Consider the following 13,525-nt stretch of genomic DNA (forward strand, 5'->3'; position numbering starts at 1 on the left):
GAAAACTTTTCAATATGGAAACTATACAAATAAATGGCAAAGGGACCTAACAGGATCAATATTTCATTACTTATGGACTATCATTAGTTCCTTTCAAGATCTAAACACATGTTCTCAATAGTCATATTTCTTTTGCTCTATTATATATTTAGATATTTCTGTACACTCTGAGTCAAGGTGCTTGACCAAAAGGTCTGATTTAGAAAGACATTTAGCTGTATCGCAAAAGTTTTTCCATCTACAGTTACCATCATCAAAGGAACTGACATTACAATGCTGATGTAATCTGCTAGTTCCCTTTGGAACAGTGTGCAATAACTTACGTCAACCCTATGGAAAGTGAAACAGGTACCAAGGAATGGAACGATTATGCACAGATTCAGTAAAGCATAATGTTAAGTTTTCCCCATCTAAAAATTAACCAATGAAATAAAACATATCAACTACAGTTGATTTGGTTTCAGGAAAACCACATTTGAGAATACAAGTACATTATACTGTCTTTATCTCATCCTCAGTTGTTGACAGGAATTTTGTAGGCTACCATGCTATTTACTTTGTGAATTGTAGTAGTAAATGAATGAAGACGAATTTCCTCAGAATTGGTAATGAACTGTGGTCCCGACTCTTCCCATTTTTCAGGTACAACCAAATCGTTGTCTGTATAAATCAGGAGATCAAATGAACCTAAACTGCAGATAAAATCATTGAACTACATTATTTTTTCAAAAGTAAAACTGCCTGCCCTATCTCCCTCACATTTTGAACCACTCATAGTGTTAGAAAAGTCGTTTAGCCTGGTCTGTAATAACTAGTTAATTGCTTTTCCTCAATGGAAATTTACTGTAGTACAGAAAATATTGCACTCCTTTCACTTTATCTTATGAAAACTTCAAGTTTTTTTCTTTTCTTTAAAGAGGAAACCCGTTAAAGATATTTGTAGAAAGTGTATAATCAGTAACATGGGATAACATGAATATAACCTACAGGAGAACTGACATCTTGGTTCTGTGATTGCAGTATCCTAGTGCCTAGAACAGAGTCTGGCACATAATAGGTATTCAGGACACATGTGATGTTTGAAGGAGTAAGGAAGGTAGACAAGTAAGACACAATTATAGCTGTAGTCTTAAATATATATCAATACATAAAAATGTATAAGAAATTAAGGAAGGAATTACATTAAAACATTCAAGGGTGAGTACTGTGGAATACTTTAATTCCTTTCTTTTCAGCATTTCCAAATTTTACAGAATGCATATAACATTACTTTTCCTTTATAATGCTTCCTTAGTTTTATTACATGATATTGATAACTAAGAAAAAATTTAATAAAATGGTAATTCTTAAAATAGTAGCTTAGTCTTTTCCCCAACAAATTTAAGTCAATGTGAAGTTGTATAATACTTACAAGAAACTTCCAACAGTGGCAGAAATGTCACTTGTAGCTGTGATCTGTCTGATCACTGAACGGATTTCATCTTGGATAGCTTTCTGAGACCTTTCTCTGGGTGCACTATCAAAGAGATCAAATCAGTTTAAGTTTTAATGAGTTACTGAAAACATCTGTAAGGTTATTTATCTGATTTAATGACTCCAAAATCAAAGAAGTAATACATTAAAAAGGAGTGTTTTTAAAAAATGAGTGTATCATTAGGACCCATACCATAGTAGACATACTATGTATTTTTATTATTTCATTTATCCTTCTAATCATTTTTTTAGGGTTGGTCTTAGTATCAGGTCATTCTGTATCAGATGACCAGAAAATTTGCCAAGTGCTTCAAGTTAGGAAAGCTTCAGCACCTCTTAAAAAATAAAAATAACAGTGGTATCTAAAATGTTTAACGGATATAGTCATTTTGGCATTTTTAGTAATGCCTAAATGTCTAATTCCCTATTGTCTAAAATAAGATATTAAATTGTATATCAAATTATTTTTATAAGCTAAACATTTCCTAAAATAGACCAAAGGCTTCAGAAGCAAACTACATTTCATTATGAGAAATGGTTCTGAATTTACAGGTAAGTATGCCTAGGACAATGCTAGACATCAGCATATAATGATGCGCATTTCCCATTCCCCTGGTCTGGAAACTTCAGGGTTTATGAAGTGTCTTAGGAAATCTGTGGCATTAAGTGCAATGCAACAGAGTTGCACCTTAAGCTGGGAGAGTCTAGGATAATCCCTTATGGTTAAAACTAGTTTTAAACAATTCATTAAATGAGCCACCTAGTACATCATATGTAGTTTTGCATATACCACCATAAATACTACAATCTGAAATTCACCAATTTAGACTAAAGGCAATTATGTTAAAAGTACTAGAAGTTAATGACATGCTAAAGTCATAAGCACAATTCTTTTCCACAGGAGACTGAAGATCAAATTAAACATTGTAGAAAAAACTATACCTTATATGAAACTTGTTCAATATCATTAGAACTCATTTAGTAAAGACAACAAGTTTTAGAACAAGCATATTAAGGTGGAAATAATTTAAATTCCTACTTACCTGTCATCTTTTGCAGTCTTGTCACACTCAATATCAAACTGCCATCTGTCAAGGACCTCCCCACTTTCAATATTTGAGATGACTACCACCAATTTCTGAACTGAACACTTGTATAACCATTCTGTAATACATAACAAAGCATCTTTTTTGGTTCACGGAAATACAAAGCAATTCTTTTCTTAGGTCCTACTTCCGATCCTCAGCAAATTTCTACCACTGCTATTATGGATCTCCTCCAAATTATACAGAAAACTTGCCCCATCAATAACCTAGCTCCTGTTTTCAAATTCTCAGTAAGCAAGACCACTGGCTGAAAGTGAGGATGGGGATGCAGCACTGAGATTTGAGGAGAGAGGAGAAAGGAACAGATAGCAAAACATACCCCCCAAAAAAGAGCTAATGGTTTTGATCCCCACAAACCAATTCTCTCTGTAGCATGTTTCACTTTAGGGAATATCACAATTCTACCCCATTACATCTATCTAAAAAACCTAGAAAGTATTCTAGATTCTTCCTTCTACTTAACCCTCCATCAAATCAATCCCTCAATTGCCCAAACAGAAGTGTAACAAATCCACCCCTAGTCTGGATTATGCAAAAGCCTCCTTACCAGCTTCCCTGCTTCCAGACCCAGGGTTTTCCCTGCATATGAACAAATATGGAAATCAAAATCTATCATGTCAAATCATGTGGCTCTGGGTTAGAGATTAAACAAAGAAAACTGTTCATCCTTAACACTCTGGCCACACAGATCTTTAAATGACAGCAAATGTTTCCTGGCTTAAAAAAAAAAAAAAAAAAATCCAGCACCTCTTTTGCATGGCAACTTGCCGACTCTTCACAATCCCGCCTCAGCTTGCCTGCATGGCCTCGCCTCCAGTTTACACCCAAGCAAACACTGTGCCGAAATACTAGACACATTCCCTCCAATCCTGATCCACGAGCGAGGCGAAAATCAATGGTGCAGAGAGATAATAAGGATATACCAGTGAGCATTTTCCATAGGTATTAAGAAGCAAAGTACTTAAGCTACACACAAACAGTGACCTCACGAAGACCTGCATTTGTGACATAATATTTTAGAAGACTTTTAATACCCCAATCATTTGTCGCAGCTCAAACAGCAGGGATCTTCCTCTTCTCCTCCTCAGTTCTCCTCTTGTAATTCTACTTGCTCTTTTCCCTTTGATTCAAGCCAACCCGGCAGGGCACACACTCCAACTTACCACCTTATTTTAAATCCAGTCTATGCTGTCTCTGGTAGCTGATGTTATTTTTAGAACATGAAAGGTTGAGAAAACACTATTTTTTAAGATCTTTTTAATTGAAGAATGGTTGGTTTATAATGTTTCAGGTGTACAGCAGAGTGACTCAGTTTTTACACACACACACACACACACACACGTATAGTCTTTTCCAGATTCTTTTCCAGTATAGGTTATTAGAAGATATTGAATGCAGTTTCTTGTCCTATACAGTAGGTCCTTATTGTTTAAGATATTATTTTAATTAACAAGCAGAGTTCCTCGTTTATCATCTGACCAGTTTTAAGGAAAGAGACTAAAGCCTCAAAGTACTCTTAGGACTTTTGGTGGTTTCACAGTATCTCCACACATCCTTTGATGCTGCTCTCTTCAAGAGGTGGGACCTAACTGCCCTCCCTGAGTTTGGGCCGGACGTGAGGCCTGGCTTCTAATGAACAGCTACCGTGAAGCGAAGGTGAACAACTCGGACGTACAAGGCGCTGCTGCTTCCTCCTTGCTCACCCTCTGCCGTGTGTCAAGGACACAGAGTGACCTACAGAGAGGCCTGCTTGGCCGGGCACTGAGGCCTCCTGCCAGCAGCCACGCGAGCGAGCCCTCTGGGAAGTGCACGCTCCAGCGTGAGTCCGGCCTCCCTGCTGCATCCTGAGTGCAGCCACGGGCAGGGAACCTGGGCCAGAACCACCCAGCCAGCTAGGCCGCTCTGGCATTCCTGAACCACAGAAACCGAGATAGGAAAGGCTCGTGTTCAGAATCACTAAGCTTAGGGTAATCTGTTATGCTGTAAGAGATCACTAATGTCATACACAGGATCATCAAATAATGTGTAATAATCAAATGCATCTGGAAGTTCTAAATCCAGGTCATCTTCACTTTATTTCACTGCTACCAAGTGATGCAAAAAAAAAAAAAAAAAAAAAAAAGAGAGAGAGATAAGATATGATTCAAAAATTTTATAAGATCACCAACTCTATACTTTTATTTGAATTCCACCCAGAATATTAATTTTCACTTTATGGTAGAAGAGAAACAAGTAAGAACTTTTAGGTGAGGATTTAATAAGAAGGAATACAGAGTACATAGTTTTTAAAGCACTTTGCCTATATAATCTTAGCTCTTAGATGAATAAAGATGTTTGCATACATATATCTATTGAGAGCAGCAATTTCACTGACAACTACCTTAACTCTTTAAGAATGCATGAACATTATTTAATAATCAAAATCCATCCCAAGGTCTCATTATGTGGTTCTGGGTCAGATATTATACAAAGAAATTATTTTCGCTTACCTGCAGCTGGTTCCAGACCTCTACTAGCCATAATTCAGAATCTATATAAAACTTCTCAAAATTAAACTTACAAACGCTCTATCAAATGAAAAATGCAAGGCATTCCAACAACTGCTGGAATTCTAAAAGTACCAATGAAGATTAACTTTATATTGAATAAAACATAGCATTCAGTCTGAACCAAATTTTCTGAGCATTGAAAATAAGATTTGGGTAAATATAGCCTACCACTAACTTAACTTTCAGTCTCAAGCTTTTATTCATTCTTTCTTCTCCTGGATCAGTAGTGTAGCCTCAGGGATTTAACTTACTAGCACTATGTTTTTCATCTGATGCTCTTAAGAAATGTTTTTTTCCTTAGGAAAGTGGTTACCATCTTCTTCCTTTTGTAAAATACACTTGTTTGTTATTCAAAGGGTAACGTGGAAAAAAAAAAAAGGAAAAGATCTTCACCATCACCATATCAAGTCCAGTACCAATGGAAACTTTTCGGAGTATTTCTGTTTTGTTTCTAAAACAAATATCACAGGGGAATAAATGCAATGCACAATTTATAAGTTTTCAAAAAAACACATAAGTAGCCAATTCTTTAAGACTAAAATAGATCTAGATCAACTGACAGTCTGCAATTAAACTCTGCTTATTCTTGTAGCTCTATTTTCATCTAGTCTGACTTCGAATTGTAGGATTATGTATAAAGCTGTAACGTTTATCTGTTCCAAGCTTACACGTCAAGTTTAAGAAAAGCCCTAGTCAGTACTGCGAGCTGAAGATCATAGGCAAGCATCCACCCTGCCTCCACCCTCTCACAGAAAGCATGTTCCAGCTTCCTCTCTTAAGCCTGTGGGATAAACACAGCAGGGATCTGCTGTATGAAACCACAGTTTTCGGCCTTCCTCTGTGATTCCTCCAGCTCCTGAAATCCACAGACTTTCCTTCGAACTTATGTGTTGAATATTGAACTTATTTAACATCTGTCTTGCTACCTTGCATTGATATTTGCTTTTTGGTATATAAGGTCTCCCTCTCATTGAAATTGAAAAAAAAGTTTCAAGTATCTTCCTTGCTTCATTTTTTTTCATATCCTCACTGCCTAGACCAGGGCTCTACTTAGTGCAGTGATTCAACAATTACTTTCAAAGCAAGATAATTTAGGAGGGGATTAGCAGATAAAGTTATGTACCTTAAATTCTAGAAAACATTTACTTTTGTATATTGCAGCTAGAATGACACATTTGATTCCATTAATGCTTTACTTTACAATTTTCAGCAGACATTAAATCTCTTTGATTCATCAAAGTATTGTACTTATTTCATAAAAATCTCATAAAATTAGCTGATATTTTTTGAAGTTTGTCAGTTTTATTTTAAAAGAATATATAAACAACTGGATATTTAGCTAAAAATGCTCCCTTATACTGTAAAAAAACTTACCATAAATCTTTTATTATAACTGTTACATTTCATCAAAGAATTATAAGTATATCATCAAATATGATAAAATAAAATCAAAATGATAAAAACAGAGAAGGAGGTAAGAGCTCTGATTCCAAATTAGATTTTTACTTAATAAAAATTGGAGTTGACATTCAACCAACAGAAAACAGGTTATGCCTAGCCTGATATTATTGGATAGAATCTCTACCTCAGATCAATACAAAATTTTCATAGAACTTGCATTATTTCACAATGTCCTGGCTTCTACCTCATTGGTGCAGCCCCTACCAATTAAAAAAAGAAAAAAAAAGCACTCATCGCTACCATGTCATAACAAGCAATACTTCAAGAGAGGGCAGGATTTCCGAAATAGGTCATCTGAGCTAGAAAGAGTTGAGTTTCCCTGCACTTCTTTACTAAACATAAAAGAAACGTCTGCTTATAGAAATAAGTAACGCACATGACAAAAATAAAAAACGGATACAAGTGCCCAGGTCTGAAAAATCCAGCGTTAAGCCTGAAAGAAATTTAACAGCAGCCCTAAACATTCACACACTTGCTGCAAATTTTTTTCATGATGCTTCCTGTGCATATCACAGAGCACACTGGCCCAGATGAACATGAAACATGCTCCTGTAACTCTTTCATCCCTGGTAAAAATGTCTTTTTGTTTACTAGATGGAGTCCTCTTAAGACATTGCAGAGGATGTGACTCTGATCCCTCTTTCTCTCCCCCGCCCCTGCTCCCTGCCTTCTTTCTCCCTGCTACCCCTCTCTCTCTTTTTAAAAAGTTTGTCTGCAGAGTGGTCTCAACACTTGACGTTGAAGAACCATCAGGGTACAGCCAGCTCTCCTTGTCTCCACCTTCGAGCCCTGCTTCTACAATATGTGAAGCCGCATCTCCCATCAGTGTACCTCCCACCCCCAAATCAACAGGAATCTAAATGTTGACTGCAGTGGCTCAAGAAAACACTGAGGGGGAAGAAAAGAGAGTGCAGTCGTCATCCACGGCAGAATTTTAAGAAACCCTCTTGTCTAGGCTTGAATCTGAGCTTCGCCAGTTTTTAGTTCTGTGACTTTGGCCAAGTTCCCTAAATGTCCCGTGTCTCCGTTTCATCATCTGTTAAGTGGGAATAAAATAATAACTACCTCCTATGGTTGTTATGAAGATTAAATGAAAGAATATATGTCAAGTCCTTAGAATAGCTTCCACAGGATAGGCAGTTATTTCCAAAGTCCTACCCTGTCTGTCCTCTAACTATTCTATTATACAGCCTGGGCTGTCTCTCTTCTCTCCCTTGACCCCTTTACTTTTTGTCTTCATTCATTTTCTCTAGCCAATAGCTCTGTGACCTTTCCAAAATAAATTATTTTAGCTTCCTCTAGCTTCTCCAGTCCCCACCCTACCCCCACCACACTGCCCATTAATTCCATTGTCTTAGAAGGGAGTACAGAGAGGAGAAAATTGCAAAAGCTTAACCTTTATGATTCAAAAATAATTCTGTCATAGAGGTTTTAGGAATATCTATGATCCTGACTTCTAAAAAGGCATTGTGCTATTACACTTATGGTTATAACACGGATGAAAAGAACTCTCGAAAAATTTTAATTAGTTGAAATACTTCCCAAGAAGAGAGGCAGATGCAGTGATTACAGATTTTACTGAATCTTAAAAATCTTTCTGAATTTTCTGGACTGTGTTGTAGTTCAGACTTGAGCATTCAATAGTCAACTACTCCATTCAAGCAGCTCTTCAGAGGTGGCACCTTAAGAAATTAGAGTCACGAAAAGGTACCAAGACATGTTATGAACAACCACATTTCATCTTAGGTTCCTTGGTAATTAGTCGGAATGAGTACAATTGGACTACAACAGAGAGAAGAAACCAAATTCACTTTGCCTCATTTAAGAGGAAAAACAATGAAAAGTCTTTTTCTTTTAAGCGTAAAGTGTGTTAGAGGGTAACAGACCAGTGAAGTCAGGGACGGTGCTGGGTTGTCATTTGATCTCAGCTGACTGGTTATAATGTGGCTGATGACCTCTGCATACAACTTATCATTCCTTGTTTCTCCTAAGAGTTTGCTTAGTTCTAGATCTCCTTTCAAAAGTAACAGCTGACATTTATCAATCACTTCCAGTGTGCCAGGAAACATGTTAAGCCCTTTGCATGCACAAACACAATTAATCTTCACAACAACCCTATGAGGTGGGTCCTTTTATAACCCTCATTGTGCAGATGAGGGAACTGAAGAACGAAGGGATTCACCAGTTCCATCCTGGCTACTCATCAAGTAAGTGGTGAAGATGGGATTCAAGCCCACAGCAAGCAATCTTAAGAATTACTCCCAAAAGCCTTACTGTGACTCTCTATTTTGATTTCAAACGCTCGTGGGAGAAAGAGTACTTTTCTACTGTGTGTACACAACAGCAAACATTGCCCTGAGTTTGTTTAAGTAGCTGTAAATTTAAAGATAATTCTGGAAGTCATATATTGCATCTTCTTAGGGGCCGTGGTTCTCAGTCAGCCAGATTACTTTTTATTCTACAACAGCCATGCTGAGCGTATGCCTGTTTTTCCGACTGTTTCTCTTCATTCCTTTTTTCTGAAGAAATAATTCTCACAGGAAATAATTTCAAACCGGGCAGTGTGAGCGTGGGAGGAGAGGGAACAAGGGGGAGAGGACAGAGAATGGGGAGGGTCAGCAAGATGTTTAAAAAGCTGTATTCGGAAACCTTCCCATCAGTAAAGTTACTAAGACTCCAGTGAAGTTACTGAAGGTTTTTTTTTTTTTTTAATCTCATGAAATGCTTCGTGTGAAAAAAACTTTTGTGGAAACAAGTGAAGAGCCCAGCCTTATATCAAGTCATCACAGGGTAAAACAGAGGCAGCAGGAGAGGATGAGGGAGTGTGGAGGCAGACAGCCCTGAGGATCCTGAGGAACCCAGCAGGACGCTTAGGGAGAGCTCTGGACAATCCCAATCTGGGGACCTGTAGCTGAATCCACTTTAATCAGGTCTGTAGGTGAGCGGACGGCTCTTGACTGAGAGTGGGGTTATTCATTCACGTAATCAAACTGAATGGCTACGATGTTTTTAAATTGACAATACCATGTGTTGCCTCAGATGTGAAGCAACTGCAACTCTCATTCATTGCTGGTAAGAAAGTATATGGTACAGCCACTTTGGATAGGAGCTTGCAAGTTTCTCATACAATTAAACATATACCCACCCATGACCTGGAAATTCCCCTCATATATTTACCAAAGAGAAATGAAAACATGTTCACAAAAAGACTTGCACACAAACATCAACAGCGGCTTTTCTCCTAACAAGACAAAACCTGGAAACAACTCAATGTCTGTCAATGGATGAACGGATATATTCAGATTGTGGCACACCCATACCATGGAATAACCACCATAAAAAGGAACACACCACGGACACATGCAACAGCATGGATGAATCTCACAAGCGTTACGCTACGTGAGGGAAGCCAGACATACAAGACTACCTCCTGTATGATTCCACGTATATGGCTTATATGACACTCTAGAAAAGGCAGAACAATAGTGATGGAAAACAGAGCGGTGATTCTTGGGGGTTGGGGGTTGAGGGAGGAGGAGCAGATCAACTACAAGCGGTACAGGGAAATATCTGAGGTGACAGAAATGTTCTGTATCTTGATGACAGTGGTGTTTATATGACTACACATGCATGTGTCAAAATCTCATCAAATTATACACTTCAAATGGGTGAATTATATGGTACGTAATTTACACTTCACTACAGCAGGGGGTTTTGTTATTGGTGTTTTAGTTTACATCACCCTCACTGGTAACCATAAAGACAGAAGTGCACGGATCCAGAGGACGCCCTCTTACACAAGGGCAGTCTCACCTGCTTCACCCTGGGGTTTTTGTTGCTCATGGCTCCCCCCAATCCCCACCGTTCATGCTACTTAGGAAGAGATATTTCACCAGAGTGTGATTCAAGCTGAGTCTCTCGGCCAGCACAAAGTTGTTTTTTCAGGCCATGGTTTTAAAACATACTTACAAATTAAAAGCTGAACATCATCTTCTTAAGTGCACACAATCATAGTCCTTGGTTTATAACTAGGGCAGCCAGATAAAATATAGGACATCCAGTCAAATTTAATTTTAGATGAACAACAAATAATTTTTTAATATAACTATGTCCCCAATATTGCATAAGACATGGTTTTTATTTACTTTATCTGGCGATCCGATTAAGAACACTACTGGTCCATGCATGGCCTTTTCAATTTTATTTATTCATTCACAATTAATTGGCTAATCAATTATTTAAGCTCATTTGCATGTTTTAGCTACCGGGATTTTCAGTAACTGTGGCTGTAACTACCCTCTTAAGAAACCACATAGCAACTCTAAGGCACTGAGAACTTATCTTAGACGACTGAGAAGTGACTGATTTAGGATCCTGTTCATCAAATTGTGATCTGCGGACACTGGCATCAACTTGGTGCTTGTTAGAAAAGAACCTCACTCAGGTCTCACCTAGACCACCTGAACTCAGAATCTGCATTTTAAAAGTCATATGCATAGATAGTCAGTGGGAAGTTGTTGTCTAACAAAGGGAGTCCAACTCTAGGATGGAAGATGCCTTAGAGGACTGGGGCGGGGAGGGTGGGGGGCACTCGAGGTGGGGGGAGTCAAGGAAGGGAGGGGATATGGGGATACGTGTATAAAAAAAGATGATTGAACTTGGTGTACCCCCCAAAAAATAATAAATAAATAAATTAAAAAAGTCATATGCACATTACTGTTTTAGAAGCACTGATTTAGAAAGCTGTGTTTCAGGAAAATTCCCAAGGGCATATGCAGGGTGGATTAAAGGAAAATTGACTTAAAGTACAAAAACCCCTTACAAGAATATTTTAAAAGTTTAGGCATTACTTCAAGATCTGAATGATGGTACAGGCAGCAGGAATGAAAAGAAAGAAATCGAAATGAGAAACACTAACAGAAAAAAAAGCGATGGGACTTGGTAAAGGACTGGATGGGGGAGGGAAAAGAAAGATATCAGAATCCGAATATAAATCAAGTAGAACCAGCAAAGTGTTTCTCGTATTCTTGGCAGTGGTTCTCAACCCTAGCAGCACATGATAACCACCTGGGAGCTTTAAGAAATACTGATGTATATGCCGAGTTGTGGGATTGCTGGGTCACATGGTAGTTCTATTTTTAGTTTTTTAAGGAACCTCCATACTGTTTTCCATAGTGGCTGTACCAATATTCATTCCCACCAACAGTGTTAGAGGGATCCCTTTTCTCCGCACCCTCTCCAGCATTTACTGTTCTTAGATTTTCTGATGATGGCCATTCTGACTGGTGTGAGGTGATACCTCATTGTGGCTTTGACTTGCATTTCTCTAATGATGAGTGATGTTGAGCATCTTTTCATGTGTTTGTTAGCCATCTGCATGTCTTCTCTGGAGAAATGGGCATATACCCTGAGAAAACCCTAATCCAAAAAGAAACATGTGCCACAATGTTCACTGCAGCACTATTTACAATAGCCAGGACATGGAAGCAACCTAAATGCCCATCAACAGATGAATGGATAAAAAAGATGTGGCAAATATATACAATGGAATATTACTCAGCCATAAGAAAGAATGAAATTGAGTTATTTGTAATGAAGTGGATGGACCTAGAGTCTGTCATACAGAGCAAAGTAAGCCAGAAAGAGAAAAACAAATGGATGATGGGTGATGACTTAGAGGGGTGAGACAGGGAGGACAGGAAGGAGTCGTGGGAGGGAGGGGATACGGGGATGTATGTATAAATACAGCTGATTCACTTTGGTGTACAGCAGAAACTGGCACAACTGTGTAAAGCAATTATACTCCAATAAAGAGCTTAAAAAAATAGAAATACTGATGTGCCTGGGTCCCAACCCCAGAGATTCTGATTTAAGGTGAAACCTGGGCATGAGAACTTCTAAATGCTCCACAGGTGATTCTAATGTGTAGCCAAGATTAAGAACCACAAACATGGGCTCTTCCAATCTATTTGTTTTCACTTAAAGAAATGATTTTCAACTCTGGCTACACTTCAGAATTATCTGGGGAGCTTTAAAAATGTATCAGTATCTAGACCCAGCTCTTAGAGATCTTGATTTAATTGGTAACGTTTTAGAGTTTCACAGTTGATTGTAATGTGCAGACAGGACTGAGAACATTCATTTGAAGCGCTCAGTTTAAATGATAATGTATTAACTATTTTTTTTTCAAATAAATGTAAAATGAAGAGAGAATTCAGTGCTTACAGAATCCAAACCTTCTAGTTAGATGAAATATAAACTAACTTATTTTCAATGGCTTGTTATAATTTCACAATAAATTTTGCTTGGACTTGGCTACAATTTCCATTTTTTCAAACCTCATTTTGCATCCAAACAAAAAAATCAGCTGACAACCACTGCAAATGGATAACCATTTATGAAATAAGCGTTTTTGAGATGTAAAATATAATATGAAATAAACTGATTACAACCACCATAGCAATTATATATCTTAGGAGTCAGTAAGGTCCTCAGGAAAGAGAGGTACAGAAATGACATGTCTAAAATTTATTTCTAGGTCAAAGTAAAGTATCAGGATTCAACCCTATTACTAAAGTCTAAATAAAACACATCAAGCAGAACATTTAAGCACTTTATAGTTAACTTGTCACTATAGCATTATTTCATAAGTGCGCAAAGTGAAAAATTTTTTTTCAAAAAAGAAAAATGTTTCCAAATGACCTTTTATAAAATGGAAAACTGGCTTACCTCTTCCCTATGATTCTTAATTGGCATACAAAGAATACTTTGTGTCTTGTAGCCTGTAATTTGGTCAACTTCTGCATTGAACCGAGGATCCTAGTAAGGAAGAAGAAATTCAATTTAGTGACTGACCTATTCAAAGACTGATTTGATTTTTCTGGTTTATAGGATTAGAGAAATCTAACCTTTGACTCACCTTGTTGCTCTGAATGA

The 13,525-nt window shown here is 37.7% G+C and overlaps 1 protein-coding gene across 1 annotated transcript in view; it reads right to left on the bottom strand.

Annotated features, from left to right (window-relative positions):
- Nucleotides 1-261: 261 nt before the first annotated feature.
- Nucleotides 262-13,525, bottom strand: part of LOC130834974 (cGMP-specific 3',5'-cyclic phosphodiesterase-like) — a 44,606-nt gene continuing 31,342 nt past the window's right edge. Inside the window, exons 3-6 of the mRNA XM_057706120.1 lie at nt 13,319-13,408; nt 2,517-2,637; nt 1,412-1,516; nt 262-692 (exon numbers count right to left, since the gene is read on the bottom strand). Of these exons, the coding sequence (XP_057562103.1) occupies nt 2,599-2,637; nt 13,319-13,408 (129 nt within the window). The 3' untranslated portion in view covers nt 262-692; nt 1,412-1,516; nt 2,517-2,598. The remainder of the gene's footprint in view (nt 693-1,411; nt 1,517-2,516; nt 2,638-13,318; nt 13,409-13,525) is intronic.

Source organism: Hippopotamus amphibius, chromosome 13 (genome assembly GCF_030028045.1).
Source record: "Hippopotamus amphibius kiboko isolate mHipAmp2 chromosome 13, mHipAmp2.hap2, whole genome shotgun sequence".
Classification (NCBI taxonomy): domain Eukaryota; kingdom Metazoa; phylum Chordata; class Mammalia; order Artiodactyla; family Hippopotamidae; genus Hippopotamus; species Hippopotamus amphibius.